At 52.2% G+C, this 21754-nt stretch overlaps 1 protein-coding gene across 2 annotated transcripts; it reads left to right on the top strand.

The window, feature by feature from the left end:
* The first annotated feature begins 1858 nt into the window (after nt 1-1858).
* LOC136540640 (monooxygenase 2-like) lies at nt 1859-4033 on the top strand. 2 transcript variants are annotated; one of them, XM_066532641.1, is made up of 4 exons: nt 1859-2143; nt 2314-2460; nt 2747-2815; nt 2949-4033. In XM_066532641.1, the coding sequence occupies exons 1-4, from the start codon at nt 2067-2069 to the stop codon at nt 3880-3882; spliced, it is 1227 nt and encodes a 408-aa protein (XP_066388738.1). In that variant the 5' UTR covers nt 1859-2066; the 3' UTR covers nt 3883-4033. The 2 variants fall into 2 exon arrangements, with proteins under 2 accessions (XP_066388738.1, XP_066388740.1); XM_066532643.1 differs by having other exon boundaries at nt 2080-2143; nt 2767-2815.
* Nucleotides 4034-21754: the final 17721 nt, after the last annotated feature.

Genomic DNA, 21754 nt, shown 5'->3' with positions numbered 1-21754 from the left:
TGACAAACGATCCCTAGTGGTTGAAGTTGGGCTTATAGGCTTCACTTGCATGCAAGTTGGGCCAAGCCCAAATCTGTGGCAGTGCAAGAGTGGCCCCTACTCGCTGGGCCAACCCAGGTGATTGCAACTCAAAACGTCCCAAAGCGAGAAGCCTGCTTGCGCTGCCCCTGCTGTGAACTGCGGCCACTGACCAAAGCAACTGGTTCGCACAACCTGGCAATCTGATCTGTGATAGATACCCGTTGCGTTGCGCATAGCTAATGTTGGAAGCAACATAATGCTTGACTCTTGGAGCTAGTAATAGGCGTGTAGGACAGCAGAACGCTAACGATTTGTTTGTTTGGATGGGACGCGAAAATTCTTCATCACCATTCACCAATAAGAAGTGAAGTGTGAAGTGAATTGCCTCATGTGAAATACCAGCAAAGTTCATGCATAAGATATTCTTAAGATTGGTTTACTATTACAGTGAAAAAAAAGCATGCTAGACCTTCCCCCCAAAAAGAAAATACGACGGTCGCCGGTCGGCAAATAAAAATGCCACAGCTGTGTGTAACTTGGCAAATGATTCCATGAATGTTAAAGAAACCTGAAGAATCCGGTGGTGGTACGGCCGGTCGATAAACCTCTTGACTCTTCTAGACCAGATATGCCATGATTGAGCTTAGCATCTGCGTACGCGGCTAGTTCTCTCAGTTGTTTATCCACCTCCAGGGCATAATCCATGTGCTGACACCGCTGGCCCTCATGGCCTCATGTGGGTCAGAACTCTCCCAATTTCACGTACAAGAGATAAACGAGAATGGCCATGCACATTCCAAATCATAGTTTGTTGTTGCAGCGTTGGCCCTCATGGCCTCCAGGGCATAATCCATGTGCTGACACCGCTGGCCCTCATGGCCTCATGTGGGCATAATCCATGTGCTGACACCGCTGGCCCAGAGTACGATTACGTAAATAAGTAGGCTCTCTTTGCCTTGTATAATTGAATTCGTCAGTACCAACTAGGTAGTAATATAATCCATGTTGCTTGCTTACATAATCTGATGTGATGAACATCACCTTTAATCAATTTGTTGTTGCAGCGTTTGTGAATGCTGATCATGCAGGACCACCTTTATCTAGTCAGAAGCTGAGGGATATGGGTTGGGAACCAAGGAAGCTGGAATCGACGCTCTCAGGACAGCGTCCAGTCATATGAAAAGGCAGGCCGTCTCCAGGATGTACCTGGGAATCCTTGCCGCCTCCCGTTTCTCATTCGTGCGTGGCTGTAGAGAACACATTGAACCACATGTTGCTCCCGTTTACAAAGTTCGCCCACAGAATGTTAGCTGCTTTGTCCTTTATGCATGTTGGCTACTATGTCGCTAATAAAGAAAACCAGAGAAGCAGGTCCGAAGTAGCAAACGAACGATGGTGACTCAAGCCGCTGTCCCTTGTGGTGTACGTACGTCATCGGAAGCCTAGTTAGATTGAAGCTGTCTTGTGGTAGATTGTTTTTTTTTTTAATCGATAGAGTAGTAGGTTATGTTTTGTAATGATTAAAGTAAATCATTACGACTTGTTTGACTTATAAGCCGTACTTTTTCAGTCAACGAATAATATTTTTCTCCCACACTAATTTAGCCAACGGTACTTTCAGCTATGACTTATCAGCTAAACAAGCCCAAACGAACAGGGCGAATGGTCTCATATATATGCTTCTTTCTGCATGTGCAGTTTCACCAGAGCAACGGAAGCTCTCGCCTTCGCCGAACCAAATTCCAACTTTCTCCCTTCCAGATTTTGGTCATATGTACACCCTCCCAAGAAACCGATCCGAAGCGCTGATGCATCGACGAAGTTGCGCGTGCGGCGTGCCCATCCCGGCAGCTTTCGCCACCCTCATCTAGATAGCACACATCGTCTTGCTATAAAAAGAGGCATCATAGAAAGCTCCTGCAGCTCCATCAGAGAAGTTCAGAACCTACTCTGAACTTCTTCGTGGTCCTCCTGTTTCCTTCTTCAGTTCTTCCTTCCTTCTACTCCACCAAATTACGAAGCACAAATTAACCACGCCGCAACCAATGCAGGAGGCCGTGGAGGACATCGTCATCGCCGGCGCGGGCCTCGCTGGCCTCGCGACGGCTCTCGGGTTACACAGGCAAGCACGCTACTAGCTACTCCCCTGCACAATTCAGCAACCTGATGGCCTGTCTTGTTAGCGGCCGTTGCTGTCCTCCGGGCTCCGGCCACGGCCAGTGGTGGCCAGTGTAGAAGCATGCATGCCGATTGCCGAGCTGACGGACGGGCTGGTGGTCTCGTGTCGTGCAGGAAAGGGGTGCGGTGCCTGGTGCTGGAATCGTCGCCGGCGCTGCGCGCGTCGGGGTTCGCGTTCACCACGTGGACCAACGCCTTCCGCGCCCTCGATGCCCTCGGCGTTGGAGACAAGATCCGGGAGCACCATTTGCTCTACGAGCGGTGAGCCAGCAATCATCTCTTCCTTCATTGCCGCTTCTGGCCTTGCTAGTAGTACTCATTCTCTGAAAAAATGGCAACCAAACTGTGCTGCTCCTTTCTGGGCTCTCTTGGTCTTGGGCTACATAACCTTGGGCTTTCATGGGCCGGACTTACTGTGGATCAACATCACTACGAGAACAAGCCCATTTTTTAGCGGCTCATTAACTAGCCCAATCCTGAAACTATAAATTGCAAGCCCACCTGCACACTTCACTTGTCTCACTTTTTTTGTTTTTGACAATGACAGGATGATTGCCTTCTCTGCAGCTACTGGTGAAGCTGCTGCAGAAGTAAGCTTAAAGATTCAGGGCAAAAGGTACTTAAAACTTCCAATCTGAGTATGCTTCACTTGGTTCTGTACTTCTGTGTGTGCATAATCTTACAACTACTACGAGCAGATAACTGACCAATCTCTGCACAATTTGACTGTCGCATTCGCATCACACCAGCGGGCCACACGAAATCCGGTGCGTGAAGCGGGACTTCCTGCTGCAGACGCTCGCGAACGAGCTGCCCGAGGGCACCATCAGGTACTCGTCCAAGCTTGCCGCCATGGAGGAAAACGGCAGCGTGAAGACCCTACACTTGGCAGACGGTTACATCATAAAGGCCAAGGTCGTGATAGGGTGCGACGGCGTGAACTCGGTGGTGGCGAAATGGCTGGGCCTCCCGAAGCCAATCCTCTCGGGCCGCTCGGCCACCAGAGGCCTCGCCGAGTACCCGGCGGGCCACGGCTTCGGCCCGGAGATCCTGCAGTTCATCGGCCACGGCTTCCGCTCCGGCGTGCTGCCCTGCTCTGACACCTCCGTCTACTGGAACTACACCTGGTACCCTTCCCCAGCAGACGGGGACGCCGAGGAGAGCGTGGCCAAGATGCGGAGCCACGTGGTGGCCATGCTGCGGGGCGCCAAGATCCCCGCGGAGGCGCTGGAGGTGATCGAGCGGAGCGAGATGAGCGACGTGGCGTCGTCGCCGCTGCGGTTCCGGTCCCCGCTGGCGCTGGTCCGCGGCAGCATCAGCCGGGGCGGCGTGTGCGTGGCGGGCGACGCGCTGCACCCGATGACGCCGGAGCTCGGGCAGGGCGGGTGCGCGGCGCTCGAGGACGGCGTCGTCGTGGCCCGGTGCCTGGGCGAGGCCTTCGCCATCGCCTGTGGCGGCAGCCACGACCAGGATCAGGAGGGGCCGCGGGTCAAGGCGGCGCTGGCGAAGTACGCGGAGGCGAGGCGGTGGCGCAGCATCCAGCTGATCACGGCCGCCTACGTCGTCGGCTTCATCCAGCAGAGCAACAACGCCGTGGTCAGGTTCGTCAGGGACAAGTTCCTGTCTGGATTGCTCGCCAAGACGCTAGTCGCCATGGCGGACTACGACTGTGGCACGCTATGATTCTGGGATCTGCCCCTTGGAGGATGGGCTGCAAGAAATAAAATAAAAACGGTGAAGAATCACATGGAACAAACTTTTGATCGAACTACGGTGATGTACGGTGTGCTGCTACGTAGTACACTCGTTTTAGAGGAAATAATAAATAGTAATAAATCGGTAGTGTCAACAGTTTGACTTGTGACTGAATGAAAGGAGTTTTCGTGGTTCCCATGGGGCAACAGAAACTGCCATAGCCACATGCTGCGATTAATGAAGCCAACACGTACTGTGCAGATCGATGGGCGGGGATTAACAAACCGGTTTGACCACAAGTCGCTTCATCCGCAATCGGGGATCTTCTCGCGCGCTCACGGTCACAAGCAGTTTGCCCTTTGCCGTGAAGAACCCTTGGACTTTATCGTTAGCCGACAAAGAACATGCGTGCGTGCATCATTCATGGCGCCGTGGCCTCGTCAGCGCGTGGATCCAACAATGGCTTGGCCTACATATCTTAGTAAAAATCAGGTTGTACGTACATTTCATCTTATCTTGACTCTACCGCGAAACTCGTCGCATGATTCATCATAGGTACAACGTCTCCTGACAGAGAAGAGGTCACCTCAACATTCACGGGAGAGCTAGAGTAGACACGATCAAGGAGGGATTACTGTTAGAATATACCAGTCGTCTGTAATTGCTCGGGTCGATCAGTTGTTTCAAGAAAGATAGAGTTCATGGATAAATCTACTAATCTAGGATCACGGACCTAATAAGATTGGTTATTGTTGCTCTTTCTAATTTGTTTAAATCCTAGATATTTTTACCAATCTATTCGCAAAAAAAAATATTTTTTACCAATACACTCGTAATATACTTTATAGAAAAAAAAAACATTGCACTCCTTTAGAACAGATAACCCCTGAACTACTTTTTTCTACTCAATCTACCCCTCTAGCACTTTCAGTTAGTCCAATGTACCCTTTACTAAGATTTCTCCTTTTTTTTTCTCCATGCATCGGTTGAGTTTTAAGTTCAAATTTTATAGGGTGATAGAGCATCACAATTTATTTTTAAAATGCATCATGAAATTTTATCATTTGTTATAGCTTAGATATATAATAATAAATTAATCTTTTACATACAAAAATGAAAAATAGTGATGAAAATTCATCATAATTTATGATATTCTATATCACCTAAAAAAATAAACTTAGGACTCAACTTGTACATAGAGAAATAAAAAACAAAATCTTATTAAGTGATAGACTGGAGCAACTAAAACATTCGAAGGGGTAAATGGAACACAATATTAGTTTATAAGGTTACCTAGACATTTTCCTAGGGGTGGGGTTGTTGAATCTCTGGTTGGCCTAGAGGGGGTCGAATAGGTCTGTCAGTGCAGAAAGTGATCAACTAGTGAATATTTATAGTTTTGCCGTATATTGTGATCGGAGGTGGCCTAGCACTCAATGACACAGGATTTATACTGGTTCAGGCTACGTGCCCTACGTCCAGTTTGGGTCGGTCAGTGACTTTATTCCTAAGCCTAGATGCTCGAAGTTTCCAGTGGGGTTACAAACGAGAAAGAAGAAGAAGGGGTGTACAGGAGGTCCGGTCGGCTCTGGTCAGAAGGGCCAAGAGCGACAGCAGCTACGCTATGAGCTAAGTGTTCAAGCGTGTGCTTGGAGTCCGAACTCGGTGGTTCTGTAGTTGTGAGCTAGTGAACTTGATCGGTACTTGTTGTCTTCAAGAAGGGCTCTCTTTTTGTTGGAGGGGGTGCGTCCACTTTTATAGATAAAAGGGATGGCTTTACAAGTGAGAGGGTGAGGGTACGTATGCTACCGAGCCTTGTTACCCACGCCTACCGAGTCTTGTTGCCCACGCCAGCGGGTACAAGATAATGGTAGGCGCCTACAACACTGTTGATGTCACTGTAGAATGTCAGATGCATACAGGAGGTCGTGCTGCCTTTTCAGGGATGGTAGACGTCGATACCTGCAAATACTATTTGATGCCTAGAGACATGTGAGGAGTCTCGATATGTTCACCCGCTACGGTAAATCCTGGCGTCTATACCGCTATCGATGCCCGGAGGCACGTGGCCTTACCGTATGGGAGTTTTAGCGGCCCCTATAATACTGTAGAGGAAGATGTCGGCACCTACAATACTGTTTGTGTCAGGGTGGCTGCAGAGTACTATTCCGTGCAGGGTATGATCCCTGGTACAGTGGTTTTGACTTGTGAGCCTTGCCTTGCTTTTTTCCGCACGTCTTCTGGTTCCTACCGAGTGGGCATTCCCGGTCGGATGGCTCCAGTCGGCTCTGAGTGTGCCGACCAGAGAAGAGCGGTGAGCAGGGTTCCTGTGAACCCGGGTCGGAGACGCGGGGTCAGAGTCGGAAGTGGTGTTTTGGGCCAGGCCTTCCGATCAGAGAGGCCGTTCGAAGGTGGCTGGAGTCGAAGCAAACGCTCCGGTCGGAGAGATGGGCCAAAGTAGCCGATGAGCGGGCGTTGTTCCTCTTCGGCCAGACCTTCTGGTCGGTGACTGGGCCGCCCTTCCGGCCTGTCGTTTTAGACTCTTGGGCCGAGCCTTGGCATGGAAGCCGGCCCCCGAGGGACTCTGGGTTTATGAACCCGATAGGAGCCCTCGAGCCCCCCGGGTGATTCGGGTAGAATCGTCCGGGGGATTTTTGTCTTGCCGGCGGGTGCGTGCGAGCGCACCCGCGGGTGTAGCCCCTGAGCCCCCAGGCGGTTCGGGCAGAACCGTCTGGAGGGTTTCCTGTGTTGTTTAGTGGGGGATTTTTTATTTTAAGATGGAGTTTTGTCGCCCAAGGACTCATTGTGCAGCTGAGGCAGTTTTTAGTTGTTTTGAGAGATCGGGTGAGAGGGAGCTTGTGGATCCTGGCGTCGGTGCGTACCGTGGATCGAGCGAGGGAGCCAGTCAAGGGTTTTAGATGAGATAGAGCTTCACTGATCCTGGCGTCGATGCGCATCGCGGGATCGGGTGAGGTAGTTAGTTTTGGACGAGACAGAGCTCACTAATCCCGGCGTCGATGCGCGCCGTGGGATCGGGTGAGGCAGTTAGTTTTGGATGAGACAGAGCTCACTAATCCTGGCGTCGATGTGCACCATGGGATCGAGCAAGGGAGTCAGTCTTGGATGAGACAGAGCTCACTGATGCTGGCATCGATGCGCGTCGTGGGATCGAGCGAGTCGGAGTTATGTTTTGGACGAGACAGAGCTCACTGATCCTAGCGTCGATGCGCGTCATGGGATCGAGCGAGGGAGTCAGTCTTGGACGAGGCAGAGCTCACTGATGCTGGCATCGATGCGCGCCATGAGATCGGGCGAGGCAGTTAGTTTTGGACGAGACATAGCTCACTGATCCTGGCATTGATGCGCGCCGTGGAATTGGGTGAGGTAGTTAGTTTTGGATGAGATAGAGCTCACTGATCCTAGCATCGATGTGCGCCATGGGATCGGGTGAGGCAGTTAGTTTTGGACGAGACAGAGCTCACTGATCCTGGCATCGATCCACGCCGTGGGATCAAGCGAGGGAGTCAGTCTTAGATGAGACAGAGCTCACTGATGTTGGCATCGATGCGCGCCATGGGATCGAGCGAGTCGAAGTCATGTTTGGACGAGACAGAGCTCACTGATCCTAGCATCGATGCGCGTCGTGGGATCGAGCGAGTCAGAGTCGTGTTTTGGACAAGACAGAGCTCACTGATCCTGGCGTCGATGCGTGCCATGGGATCGAGCAAGGGAGTTAGTCTTGGATGAGATAGAGCTCACTGATGCTAGCGTCGATGCGTGCCGTAGGATCGAGTGAGTCAGAGTTGTGTTTTGGATGAGACAGAGCTCACTGATCTTAGCATCGATGCGCGCCGTGGGATCGAGCGAGGGAGTCGGTCTTGGATGAGACAGAGCTCACTGATGCTAGCATTAATGCGTGTCGTGGGATCGAGTGAGTCGGAGTCATGTTTTGGATGAGACAGAGCTCACTGATCCTGGCATCGATGCACGCCGTGGGATCGAGCGAGGGAGTCAGTCTTGGACAAGATAGAGCTCACTGATGCTGGCGTCGATGCGCGCCGTGGGATCGAGCGAGTCAGAGTCGTGTTTTGGACGAGATAGAGCACACTGATCTTGGCGTTGATGCACGCCGTGGGATTGAGCAAGGGAGTTAGTCTTGGATGAGACAGAGCTCACTGATGCTGGCGTTGATGCACGTCGTGGGATCGAGCAAGGGAGTCAGTCTTGGACGAGACAGAGCTCACTAATGCTGGCGTCGATGTGTGTCGTAGGATCGAGTGAGGGGTCAGTCTTGGACAAGACAGAGCTCACTGATGCTGGTGTCGATGTGCGCTGTGGGATCGAGTGAGTTGTAGTCGTGGGGCGAGATCAGGGTCGTAGACCCGGATGATTGGAGCGCAGTCGGAAGCATAGCCGGATGGGGCGAGATCGAGGTCACAAACCTAGGTTTTTGGAGTGCAGTCAGAAGCGTAGCTGGATGGGGCAAGATCAAGGTCGCAAACCTAGGTTTTTGGAGCGCAGTCGGAAGCGTAGTTGGATGGGGCAAGATCGGGGTCGGAAACCCAGGTTTTTGGAGCGCAGTCAAAAGGGGCAAGTTTGGGGTCACGGTCCCAGGCTTTTTGTCTTGAGCCCCTAAGCCCTATTGGGCCTTAGTAGGGGTCGGTGTGAGTTGTGTGTGTTACCCCATCCTTGGTTCCTCACAATCGGAGGGGCTGAGTTTTGTCGCTTGTCCCGATCACTTGGGCTCGAGTGATGTGTTCGCTAAGTTCGCTAACAGGTGTGATCGAGTGGAATCTGGGTCCGTCATTCGTGATGGGTCGGCATAGCCCTCTTGTGACATTCCACTACTCCTTTACCTACAACCCAACAGATGCCTGGGTCGTTCTAGAGACCGACCCGGGTGGCCTAACGGCTCCCCTCGATGGAGATTCTGTGGGTTTGGCGAGAGGTTTAGGATCACGAGAAGGTTGAGATGACCCGTTCTGCCTGACCGGGTGAGGGCTGCACGGGGCTCATCTATGTTTTTCTCCCCTAGCTCTATTGGTTGCTCATGTCGAATGAGGCAACCGCCGCTTCATGATGCAACACGGAATGTTATGATGCATTTCGCTACACATGTGATGCTTAGTTCCTGAGCCCCCGAGTGGTTCAGGGCTTGAATCATTCGGGAGGTTCGGGCGTATGGAATGAATGTGCGTATGGATGTATGAAATGATTGTAAGGAAATAGAGGGGGTTGGTAGTGCTCACCTTGATGGCTTGAGTGACGGGGTTCAAAGAGCTTCAGTCAGAAATGTCCGATTGGGACCTACGCTTGTTGTTTGTGGGCGAGCCTCTTGACGACCTGAGTGATAGGGTTCGGAGAGCTTTAGTTGGAAATATCCGACCGGGACCCGTGCTCATCGTTTGTGACGGAGTTGGCATGGCCTACATGGGGCGCCCCTTCGCTTCCTTACCTATCTCTTGGTGTCTATCCTGAGTAATTCAATCAACTCAGGGGGCCCGGTGATCTCCCCCGGTGAAGATGGTTTCTCGAGGCCTGGCCTAGGGAAGCGGGGTGCCACCCACGTGTGGTGGCGCTTCGGTTTTTGTGCCTAGCATGCGGTAGTGGTTGGTCGTGCGGTAGTGGTGGGCCCAATCCAGGCCACGTCTCGTCTGATCAGGAGATGTTCTATCGGGTAGGGCACGTCTCATCAGTCAGGGTGCATCTTATCTGCATTAAATGGGAAAGAAAGAGAGAGAGTTCCTCGCTCCGCCATTTTGCCTTCTCTTGATCGACATGCCCTTCCCTAACTGTTGTTCCCTTTTCCTTAAGTAAGAGAGGGGAAAGGGTTTTTGACCTGTTCTGCATCTGTCACCGTCTTTCCTCTTCCTTCTTGTTGTGAGTGTTCCTGAGAGCCACAGTGGTTTCTAGGAAAGAAAGGGGAGAGAGCAAGGGAGAAGAAGAAGAACTCACCGATCCTTCTGCGATCCCAGAGCGAAATGTCGGACTAGAAGTCGTCCACCCTGAGGGAGTCGATGTTGAAGGCCTTTGTTGCGAATGGATTTCTATCGCCGAAGGAGGTGGCGCACTAGAGGGTTCCTAGGCGGGAGGAGTCCCCGCAACCTCGGCGCGACAAGGTGGTTTCCTTCCTTGTCTTCCACGAGCACAGGCCAGGATACCCTGCGTACTAGTTCCTATGTGGCCTCCTCAACGAGTGGGGTCTAGAGCTGTAGCATCTTAATCCAACGGGGGTGCTGTACATCACCGGTTTCATCACCGTTTAAGAGGCTTTCCTTAGGATGGAGCCACACATAGATTTCTTTCGGTGACTCTTCTCCCCGAGAGCCTTGATAGTGGGGGACCCAGCCGAGGTTGCGCCGGTGGGGGGTTTTGCCCTATAGAGAAAACCGGGCATGGGAGACTCATATCCTGTGTACCTCCCCTATGACTCCAACTAGGGGTGGCATAGGGAGTGGTTCTACATCAGGAATCCGGTGGCGGCGCCGTTCCTGGCGTTCATCGATGGGAGGTCGGAGAAGCAGGATAGTTGGACATGGGGTTGTGCCAAAAAGGAGAAGTATAAGGTGGGGGTCATCGAGGAGGAGCTCTGAAAGCTCGTAAAGCATGGCCTTAATAAGGTGCGGGTGTTCCACACCCTATATTGTCACTGGGTCATGTCATTGGTGGAGAGGACGCGACTGATGTGGCTGTTCAGCGGCCCATCGGACCCAGACCGTGCGTCGTCAGAGGATCTGCCAGACGATGAGGTCTAGAGTCGCCTTGGCTAGGTGCTGCAGTTGAAGCCTAGAGAGAAGGTCGAAGGGAGGCCCGCGCCTTTCAACTCCTCGATCGTGTCCACCCTAGTATGCTTCCTTCTTTTTAGCCCACATGTCTTCCTCTGCTTTTCCTATGTGTATTTTTCTTTTTTGATTAGGAGTCACACGTTCCGTGGGGGCTTGGAAATTACAAGTCTTGGCCACACCTTCCCAAGGGTCCGAAGGGCATGGCCAAGCAGGCTACTCAGAAGGAGACGATGGACGCCATGAAGAAGAAGAAGGCCGAGGTCACCCACTGGAAGCACAAGAAGGAAGAGGTTGCCCGACATGTGAAGGCTGAGGAGAGGAAGAGCGACGTCGAGGTTGAGCTCGAGTCGGAGGACCCCACGGATGTGGACGACATGGTTTTCTCCAAGGAGGAGGGAAGTCAGGAGGTCGTTGTGACCTTGGTGGAGCGTCATGACCCTGTGGTGATGTCCACCAATGATGAGTAAGAGGCCGTGCGGCGCGTGGTGGCCTCCGTGCCAAGGAAGCGCAGATGCCATCGGTAAATGGGTGGTAAAGGGGACGCAATCACCACACCCTTTGGCGGCATCATTGGTCCTATCGCCGCCTATGGCGGATGTGGCCGACCAAGCCGGTCGGTCCATGGAGTGGACTAGCACTTGTGCGTCGCTAGGATCAGCGATGGTGCGCGACTCGTAGCCGAGGGTGGCCCCACCTATCGCGGACGTGGTCAAGCAAGCCAGGTGGCCTGAGGAGTAGACTAGTGCCTGCACATCGCGTTACTCATGGCTAGAGGATGCCCTGCCCCCTACTCTGGTCGAGGAGTCCTAAGCCGAGGGCCGGGGCGACCCGTAGGTCGGGAAGGAGCCGGTTGGGATGACTCCGCCCTCGGTCGAAGCGAGGGCATGCGGGTCATAGCCCAGGAGCGACCCATGCCCTACAGGCATGTCAACACCGAGTCTTACCTTCAGAGTCATACCGCTCACCACCCGGTATGTTCTCTTTTGTTTCTTTCTAATCTTTTGCCGTTGAGTTTTTCTCTAGAGTGTGATTTACCTACGCCCTCTGTCAGTGGCCGAGGGATGATGGGGTTGAACATCACCCCAACTCCTGTGTGGGAGGCATGGAGGCCCACCCTGTAGTGTGCTACGACGAGCGGTGGGGGGAGCAGGATGGCGGCGGCAAGCCCTTCCCTTTCAGGGGCGGTTGCTGCCATAGTGACGGCGGCGACATCGATGTTGGCGGCGATTCTGGTGCCGATGGTGGGGGCTGCATTGGAAGTAACCCTCGTGGCCCCTCCTCCTCCGCTCACAGCGGAAGAGCAGAGGGAGACCGAGCTCCCTGCCTCACCAGGCGGAGGGCTGCCCAGCTCACTTGCATGGTTAGAGCCGAAGGCGCTAAGGGAGAGCACGGTCGGGACAGTGTTAGAATGTCTGGTGGCGGTCCACGCAACTGAGGTGGTGGACATCCCGTCCGATGATGAGGTGGATGATACGACGGAGCCGCTAGTGTCGTTGTAGGAGCTGGCGGTGGTCCAGTCGAAGGCTAGGCCCTCTGGTGGCCTACCGAAGGGTGACCTAGAGTGGCCCTGCCCTAAGGACCCAGCGAAGGCATGGTTCGTCCTCTAGGATTCCCAGGAGTGTTAGCTCTGGGACATCCTCGGGGAGCAGGGGCATGCTGCAGTGTCTGAACTCGCCAATCTATCCGCGAAGCTTGGAGACACCTAGGAGCAGGTTAAGTTCGCTCAGCAATTGATTGAGCTTAACCTGCAGTTGGCTATGGAGGTGAGTTTCATGGACTTGTCTTTGACATCTGAATCTTTTGTTGGTTGCCTTAGCATGTTTGTTTTTCGTAGAGACTGAAGGGGACATCGTCCCACAAGTCCCACTTTCTCTGAACGGAGCACGCCTGGATGGCTGAGCTCGAGTGTCAGCTAGCGTCCGCCCGTCATGAGTCTTAGGACCAGGTGTCCGAGGTGACCATGGCTTAGGCAGAGGGGCAGCATGTAGCTGAGCGAGCGACTGCCGCCGAGCAAGGGCTCATGGCGGCAAAGGCCTGTCAAGCAAAGACCGAGGTGGGGTTGCGGACATCCTTAGCGAACACCGAGGTGGTATTGCGAGAGTCCTTGGCGGTCCTTGAGCCAGAGCGGGCCGCTTTGGTGTCGGCGTAGAACACCCTAGAGTCAGCACCAAAGGCCCTAGAGGCGGAGCGGAAGGCCCGGTCAGAGGTGGACCAGGAGGTGCTCGCGCTCTGAGGCTGGGTGATGGGGACAGAGGACGTGAGTGCCCGGCTGCGTGAGCAGGTGGCCCGGTAGGCAGAGGATCTCTCCATCCTTGAGAACTTCCACGTCAGTATGTGCTTTTTCTGTTCTTCATTGTTAGTTTTTTCCTTCAGCCTGTTTCTGAGCTTGTCGCTCTTCTCTCAGAGCTGGGTGGAAAGGTGAAGACGCTGGAGCAGGACCTAGAGATGATCAAGGCGTCCCTTAGATGAAATGCGAAGGAACTAGCCAAGTCCCGTGAAGAGCGATGTGCTCTCGAGGGGGATCTTGACCAAATCAGCAACATTGCCCAGCTTGTCATCTCGGACATCTTTGGGTCGGCGCCCAGTACTAGTGCGCCCGCGGTCCAGCTGGCGGAGGTCCTGGATGCGGTTCGGGACCTTATTAGGAGTGGGTTGTTCTACGGGGTGTCGGGGGTGCTGACTTCGGTGGCGATGCACCATCCAAACCTGGACTTCGCTACCATCTGCAGTGGGTATGCTGAAGGCTTGAGCATGGAGGACATCTAGTCAATCGGGGAGGGCTTGCTGCCGCACGCAAGGTTGGTGGCGGAGCAAGTCTATGCCCAGTGGGTGATGGACGCCTGCCATAAAGATATGGCTAGAAGCATGTGTGGAGAAGACATTGCCTAGTCTATAGACGGCGTGGAGCCTAGGTTGGAGGTGAACGTCGCCCTGGCCCTGACTGAGCTAAATGTTGTGCCGCCAGGGAGTGAGCAGCCCATGCCCCCATTGGTCGCTCCGACAGCAGATGCCATCGGGCCGGTCTAATAGCTTGCAAAATATAAGTAGTTTAGTGAAGGTAGAAGTTTAAGTTTGTGGGGAAGCCCCCATGTAAATATTACTGCGTGCTTAATGATTACAGTCGGTTTTGTTTTCTATGATGGAATTGCTCCGTTCGGGGGAGCTTGTTCCCTTTTGTTCCTTAGTTTTCTCTTAGCATAATTTTGTTTTTTATTCTTTCTTTCTCGTACCTACCTATTTGTCCCATAGGTCGTGACCTTGGGAGCCCAGGGCATGGCCCATGAGGCTTGGCTACTCGTAACCATAGGGAAAGGCGGGGTGCAATCGGTTGGAATGTTTTTAAAGCAAAGCTACGTAAAGCAAAACTAAGGAACAAACTATCCCGTTGGTTGGGTAGGAAGGAATTCCACCATATGTAAACAAAACAGGGAGGTAGTCATTAAGCATAATGATAGTAGTGTACCCTAGTGGAGCCCCTGAGCACCCTGGGTCGAAAAGCGTTCGGGTCAGGGTGCTTTTGTAGGAGCATATACTAAGTAAACACTAGTAATATTGAAGCTTAGGAGAAACGACATAGTTGTTCCAGTAGTTTGGAGAGATGGGCGTCGTTGTCGTCCTTCGGTCAGTACGCATTCGGTCAGATCACTTCATCCTTCAGTCGTCTGGATCCTAGCCTACTATGCCCCCTTTCTTGGTTGTTGCTTCCTTGCCTTTTCTTCCTTCAGCCTACTAGCCTGCCGTAGAAGGTGCTTGAGGAGCTGACAGTCCTTGTAGAGGTGTTTTATGGGATAGTCGTGGTTGGTGCATGGGCTCTCCATGAGCTCATGGAAGTGGCCGAAAGGGCCCTGCTAGGGCTGCGTGCCTACATGATCAGCCGTGGCAACCAACGTGGAGTTGGCCGGTCGGTGGCGATTCTTTCTATTCTTTTTCCCCCTCTGTGTGGGGGGCCTTCATCCTAATCCTAGTGCTTGGCCTTCCCCTTGCCCCGGCCTTTGTCGGAGCGTGTTGGGACCGGCGTTTGTTGGGGGTTTTGGACAAAGGTTTGTGGTCCTAGGCCATCAAGGCTAGGACTCCGGTCGTTGCTGCATGTGTCTCGGTTTGGTCCGAGCTGCGCGAATATAGGCGGTCGGTGTGGAGTGGTCGTTGGGTCAAGATGAGGTGCCAGTGCGGCCTCCTGTGCCGCACTCGGTGATTGTAGCGGTGATCGGGTGGAGCGACCCATCTACCACGTCCTCATTCCCCTGGTGGAGAGCGAGGACGCGAGTTGGCATCGTGATATGGAGCACTCCGCTTGTTGAACGGTGGCCGTCTCCACTAGTGCTCGGAGGTTCCGGTGGATCGCCTGTTCATGAGGGTCATTCGGTTTGGACAGGCCACACAAAAGCATTGCCACGACAGTGATGTTCTGACCGGCTCGAGCGAACTGTGGGGGATCGGTCCCCCTGTCCATGGTGTTGTGCCAGACCTAACGGTTGTGCCCCTGGGCGCCGCTCGCCGGTCTATGCGCATGGGGCGCAGTGTGGTGTGCTGAGCGTGCCGACGGAGTTGGTGGCTGGTGCAGCCACTGTTGTTGTAGTGCCTCGCCATGCTCTCATGTGAGCTCAGGGGTCTCCGTATGAGAGCATGATGGGATGTGAGTCTGCGAGGACTTTGCTTCCGTCGGCGGGTGTCCCGGAGTGTCCGCCATGGTGCACTCCTAGGACAGACGGTGGCTAGGCGCCATGTCGCCGATGCTAGAGCCGTCACTCTCGCTATCGTCATCCATGAGGTCGAGGAAACAGGTGGGAGCATAGCTCGCAATTCCCACAAATTCGGATGCGAAAGGGGGCGGTGCTAGCATCCTTCAGAGCCCTCGGGCATATGCGTCTACAGAAGACATGAGGTCGTAGGGGAACTGGTCGTACGACGGTTGTGTTGGGGACAATAGGATTCCGCTGGGTAATTGGTGAAAGATAGAGAATAATAAGTAAATAACAGCGTGTATATTACTCATAGCGGGGTTTGAGCAGAGAGTTTGCTCAGAAAGAAGCGTAGATGCCACGTCGTCGAAGCCATGCATCCCGGAGTTGATGGAGGGCGCTCCTCCGATGGGTGCCGGGACATGAGCCTCCTCGTGGAGATGTAGCATGCCGAGCCGGTCGGCGATGAAGTTCAGACTTCCAAAGAGGAAGGTCTAGGATGGCTCAAAGACGGGTGAAACCCGCATCCCAGCAGGTGAGAGTGCAGGAAACTCCAGCGAGCCAAAGCAAATCGTATCGCCCGAGCCCACCACAACGAGGGTGGCGGAAAAGTGGGCCATCCGATGACCAAAAAGTGTTAAACGTACAACGTCTTCCCCATGGACAGTGCCAACTGTCAGTGCAGAAAGTGACCAACTAATGAATATTTATAGTTTTGTTGTACGTTGTGATCGGAGGTGGCCTAGCACTCAATGACACAGGATTTATACTGGTTCAAGCAACGTGCCCTACATCCAGTTTGGGTCGGTCAGTGACTTTATTCCTGAGCCTAGGTGCTCGAAGTTTGCAGTGGGGTTACAAACAAGAAGGAAGAAGAAGGGGTGTACAGGAGGTCCGGTCAGCTCTGGTCAGAAGGGCCAAGAGCGACAGGAGCTACGCTATGAGCTAAGTGTTCAAGCGTCTGCTTGGAGTCCGAACCCGGTGGTTCTGTGGTCGTGAGCTAGTGAAGTTGATCGATGCTTGTTGTCTTCAAGAAGGGCTCTCTTTTTGTTGGAGGGGCGTGTCTCCTTTTATAGATAAAGGGGATGGCTTTACAAGTGAGAGGGTGAGGGTACATATGCTACCGAGCCTTGTTACCCACACCTACCGAGCCTTGTTGCCCATGCCAGTGGATACAAGATAATGGTAGGTGCCTACAACACTGTTGATGTCACTGTAGAATGTCAGATGCATACGGGAGGTCGTGCTGCCTTTTTCAGAGATGGTAGACATTGGTACCTGCAAATACTGTTTGATGCCTAGAGACTTGTGAGGAGTCTCGCTATGTTCACCCGGTATGGTAAATCCTGGCGCCCATACCGCTATCGATGCCTAGAGGCACGTGGGGGCCTTATCATATGGGAGTTTTAGCGGCCCCTACAATACTATAGAGGGAGATGTCGGCGCCTACAATACTATTTGTGTCAGGGTAGCTACAGAGTACTATTCCGTGTAGGGTATGGTCCCTGGTACAGTGGTTTTGACTTGTGAGCCTTGCCTTGCTTTTCTCCACACGTCTTCTGGTTCCTACCGAGCGAGCGTCTCCAGTCGGATGGCTCTAGTCGGCTCTGAGTGTGCCGGTTAGAGAAGAGCGGTGAGCAGGGTTCCTGCGAACCCAGGTCAGAAACACGGGGTCAGAGTCAAAAGTGGTGTTTTGGGCCAGGCCTTCCGATCGGAGAGGCCGTCCGGAGGTGGCTGGAGTCGAAGCAAATGCTCCGGTTGGAGAGGTGTGCCGAAGTAGCCGATGAGCGGGCGCTGTTCCTCTTCGGCCAAACCTTCTGGTCGGTGACTGGGCCACCCTTTCGGCCTATCGTTTTAGACTCTTGGGTCGAGCCTTGACGTGGAAGCCGGTCCCCGAGGGACCCGAGGTTTATGAACCCGACAAGGTATGTCAAAACAAACACTCAAACTTTTATTAAATTCACCCAGCGGTACTGCCGCTCTGGAGGGCGGCACTACTAGGCCAGAACAGCGGCAATACCGCACCTGCAGACAACTTCGAATCACAATTCAAAATCCATGAACGAAAACTTAGATCGGAGAAATTTTCTAGCTTACTATAGGTATGACAATCATAGATCAAGAGCTAGAAGTGGTAGAAACACCACACACAAGTAGATCGACTAGAAACCCTAGTAATCACCTCAACTAACAATATGAAATGCAAGTAATGTAAATCAAGCACAAGTGACATAATGATTTATCCCGTGGTTCGGCTCGCCACCAAGGCTTGCCTACCTCCACGTTGTTGAGGTTAGCCACTAAGGCTTAGGGCTTTCCAACCCTTCCTCGTTCTCAAGTCAAGAGACTTAACTCTTGAGATGAGGGGTGAGTTTACTAGCTTCAAGAGATGGTTACAAACCTCCCGGGGCTGCCACATAAGTTGGCAAGCTCCACGGGCGACGCTCTAGCCAGCTAGGAGCTAAGCTCCAAGAGCAACAAACACAAACACCAGCCAAAACGTGAACCAAGTGGTCTTTAGAGTTAGGGAATCAATGGAGCTGCTCTCTAATCGAGTTTTGGACCCTTTTTCTCAAGGATTGATGGGGAAATCAATGGATTTACTTAGGGGCTTGAGGTCAACAATGGAGGGAGAAAGAGAGCTCCTACTTTGTTTTGGGCATGCTGAAGTGAGGAAGAAGAGGCAGAGAGCCGTTGGGGAGGAAGGGGAAAGGTATATATATACCCCCAGCCCCCAACGGTCACCGCACCCAAGGGGCCAGGCGAGACGGAGCCTGCGGCCTCGAGGTCGGGTGAGATGGAGCCTGTGATCTCAAGGTCGGGCAAGATGGAGCCCGCGACTTTGGGCGAGATGGAACCCTCGTCCTTAGGGTCGGACGAGACAGAGCCCACACCCAAGGGGTCAGGCAAGACATAGCCCACGGCCTCGAGGTCGGGCAAGACAGAGCCCACGGCCTCGAGGTCAGGTGAGACAGAGCCCATGACCTTAGGGTCGAGCAAGACCTTTTAATACGTCTCGAGCCATCCGAGGAAATCAGCATGGGCGCTAACTTCATTGTGCTATGACTCAAGTGCGGCAGTGCCACACCACGCAATACAGCAAGGGTAATAGTGAAGTGTAGACTGTCTTGGCTATAAATCTGAGGATGCATGAGGTTGTTTGAGCACTTGGTAGCACATATTAGCTTAAGCATTGTGTCCCCATTTATAGTATGACTTTTCCTATACTCATATTCAAAATATAAAAGAATTTAAACCTCCTTCGAGTTTGAAGCCATCTACATTTGTAATAGGGAGCTCCTACGTTTCGTGTAGCATCCTCGAATATAAATTCTCTGCTTGTCATCTCGATAAATCTTATTAGTTCTATAATTGCATGGTCATTATCACCAAAACCCACAATTAGGGCTTAATTGCACTTTCAGGGGTTAATTTGGATTCCCCCCTCCCCCTATGCTTTTTTAGTTAGAGCAACTCCAGCAGGAGCCCCAAATCAGAGCCCCTACTTCTAATTTGGGTGATTTCCCCAACTTTTGTTGGGCCCCTATTTCATTCCTGCTCCAACAGAAGCCCCCAAACCAGAGCCCGCAAAAGTGTAACAACAGTCACTTACAAGTGGGACCCATATGTCATTGAAAAGAAGTCTTATCTCATCTTCCTCCTTAGTCCTCCCTCCTTGCCTCAATGCGGAGCAGGCCTGGGAGAAGAAGGGCACTCCGGCCTCCCCAACAACGGCAGGAGCAGACCGAGCAGGGTGGGTGCGCCACCGCGTGGTGTGGGACGGGGAGGACGCACTGCCTATAGTTGTGCGTAGTGGCAGGGGAGGGCCGCCGGTGGCAGCACGCAGGGCGGGCGGGCGAGCAGGCCGAGATCGAGCGGCGAACAGGGCTGCAAGAAAGGAAGCACAAATGGGCTGCTCCAGCGTGGCAGAGCAATGCGCCCGCCAGCAGGTGCGCCATGGCCGGGAGGAGTGCGCCATGGCCGAGCCCTCCATGGATCTGGCAGGCGTGGAGGGAGCAGCACACGGGGAGGCAGGTGGCCACGTTCACCGGAGGGGTGGGGGGCCCTCGCCGGAGGGGAAGGGGATGCGCCGTGAGCAGTGGAGAAGCAGTTCGTACGTGCGTGGGGAGGAACGACCGGATGGGGGCCAATGTGTTGGGCCAACCGGAATGGGATCTGGTGGGAGGTTTTAGGTTCCCACACAAATTTGCGGTCCGTAGTAGGGGCCCCACTGGAATTGGATTTTTGGCCTGAGCCCCCATATTTAGCTATGGGGCTCAAGTAGGGGCCCTACTGGAGTTGCTCTTACCAATTACTCTATATAACTTTTTTCATCCCTAATCATGTTTTTTTTTTTTTTGCTTTTGCATCAACACTTGCATATGTGTTTGGTTAGAATATTAGCATATATGTTTGATGTAGAAGAAGATATGATCATCACTTCTAGCATATGTGCCAATCATGACTCCTCTGATTTATCTCCTCCTAGGGTGTGGTATTGTTATATACATGTCTAGATTATGCTCTTGTTATAACTGAATAATTCGTTAGGGAGTCATAAAGGCATCACCGAATCATGCAGTGCACATCCGTAACTTGGACAACTTGAACTTGGACCATGAACAAAGTTGCCACATTATGCATCAGATGTCACTCAGGCTCCACCAAATCATACAGTGCACACCTGTAAGGCGGTAACTTGGTCACATCCAAGTTAAAGTCCCAAAGTGACACTAGATAATGCACTAGACACAAGGTCCCCATAACCACATCATACGGTGAACATCAATAAGAAACACACGATGCCTAACAATGTTATCGGATGATCCGCTAACATTGATCTCGTCCAATTCAACTTCTTTAAAATTCTTAACAAATTCTCCACCTATTAGAGTCACTCTTGACTAGATTTAGTAAGAGTGTTTCACATGTGTGCATCCAAAATACTCTGAGCTCAAACCTTGGTCAAGGTACTAGTCCTGACATCTTTTAACAACAAAGACCTATAGTGCATCTAAGTGCCTCCCAACACCAAGTCATGCACTTAGACATTAATGTGACCTTAATTTTTGTGAATATCCTTGCACCAATACTTCAACTCTGAAATCTGGGGCCAAGATAAACATGTGAGACCTCAATATGACTAATCCATTGTGAATAACCCTGCAAAACAATGTTAGCCACATAATATTGGGCTCATCAAGCAATGAAACTAAATTTGGGGCCTTGATGTGTTCAAAAACTTTTATCTACATGGGTGGTGTTTGAGTTTGGAAACTCTGTTTAGGATTTGAAGTGTTGATACTAATGCGTCTACTACCCTCTCGGTTGGGGTTGGAATCAGGACTATTCCTGCAAACAATTGAATAAATTTGTATGCCTCTCTGGTGGTACATATTCCTTTGGGAGCTGGCTCCTAGTGTAATACATCTGCTGGCTTGGTACAGTGGATATATGCAAAACAGTGTTAGCTGCTTGGTGTTTGAAAATGTCGGTGATCAAATGTTGGTTCCAAACAGAGGCATGCGTTTTGAGTTTTCAGTGCAAGTGCAAAGAGAACATAGAACGCAGCACGAGTGGAGGAGCAAGAGTGCAAGTGTGTTCACCTGCCTATGTATCAGCTTACCTACACCCAGGTGTGGCAACCTTAAAGCCAAAATATATCCTGCATCATTCAAATCAAGTGGTTTGACCATATGATCTAACCACACTAGATAAACCAATCAAGTCGTAGCATCAGTTAAAAGGAATCTAAAGATAATAAAGTACATTCAGAAGCAGCTGCCCTTAGTGGCTTCCTCCAAAAGTCCACATCCAATGGTGGCCTGGGCCCTGTGGTGACAGTTGACTTGGGAGTAAGGAATAGTAACTAACCAAGTTCCTTTCCATAGATTCCAATCAACCTGACAATGCAACAGGGTTCTAGAGAACCCTATTCTGCTAGATCATCCTCTAGCCAGTGCTAAACTCCCTGAGAGGCTGAAGCTACAGTTACCTACCTAACCAACTGTATACACACAGCTAATTTCCCTAGCCACTAACTGTCAGGCTAGTTAGGTATAGGTTAAGGTTAAACCAAGCGCGTCAAACGGCACGATCCAAGAGCTCCATCGTGATCACGGGGCCATGCAGATGCAGCAGTGTGTGCTTCCTCGATCCGGGGACGCGGCCTCGCGCTCGCTCGTCGGTAATCATGCAACCCCCTCGCCGTAAATCCGGTCGTAATCCCGTGTGCTCCACGCACTGGAGTCTCGCGAGTTCACGTGACACTCCCGGCTGCCTCTCCGGTTATCATCACCAAATCATCAAACTAATCCCTGAAACCTTTTTAATCATTGTATTGTTTGTTTAGTAGTACTACGTACAGTACGTATCGTATCATAAAACGTAACACCG

Source organism: Miscanthus floridulus, chromosome 2 (genome assembly GCF_019320115.1).
Source record: "Miscanthus floridulus cultivar M001 chromosome 2, ASM1932011v1, whole genome shotgun sequence".
Taxonomy (NCBI): domain Eukaryota; kingdom Viridiplantae; phylum Streptophyta; class Magnoliopsida; order Poales; family Poaceae; genus Miscanthus; species Miscanthus floridulus.
The sequence above is the reverse complement of the archived record's forward strand: the minus strand, read 5'-3'. Positions and strand labels throughout refer to the sequence as shown.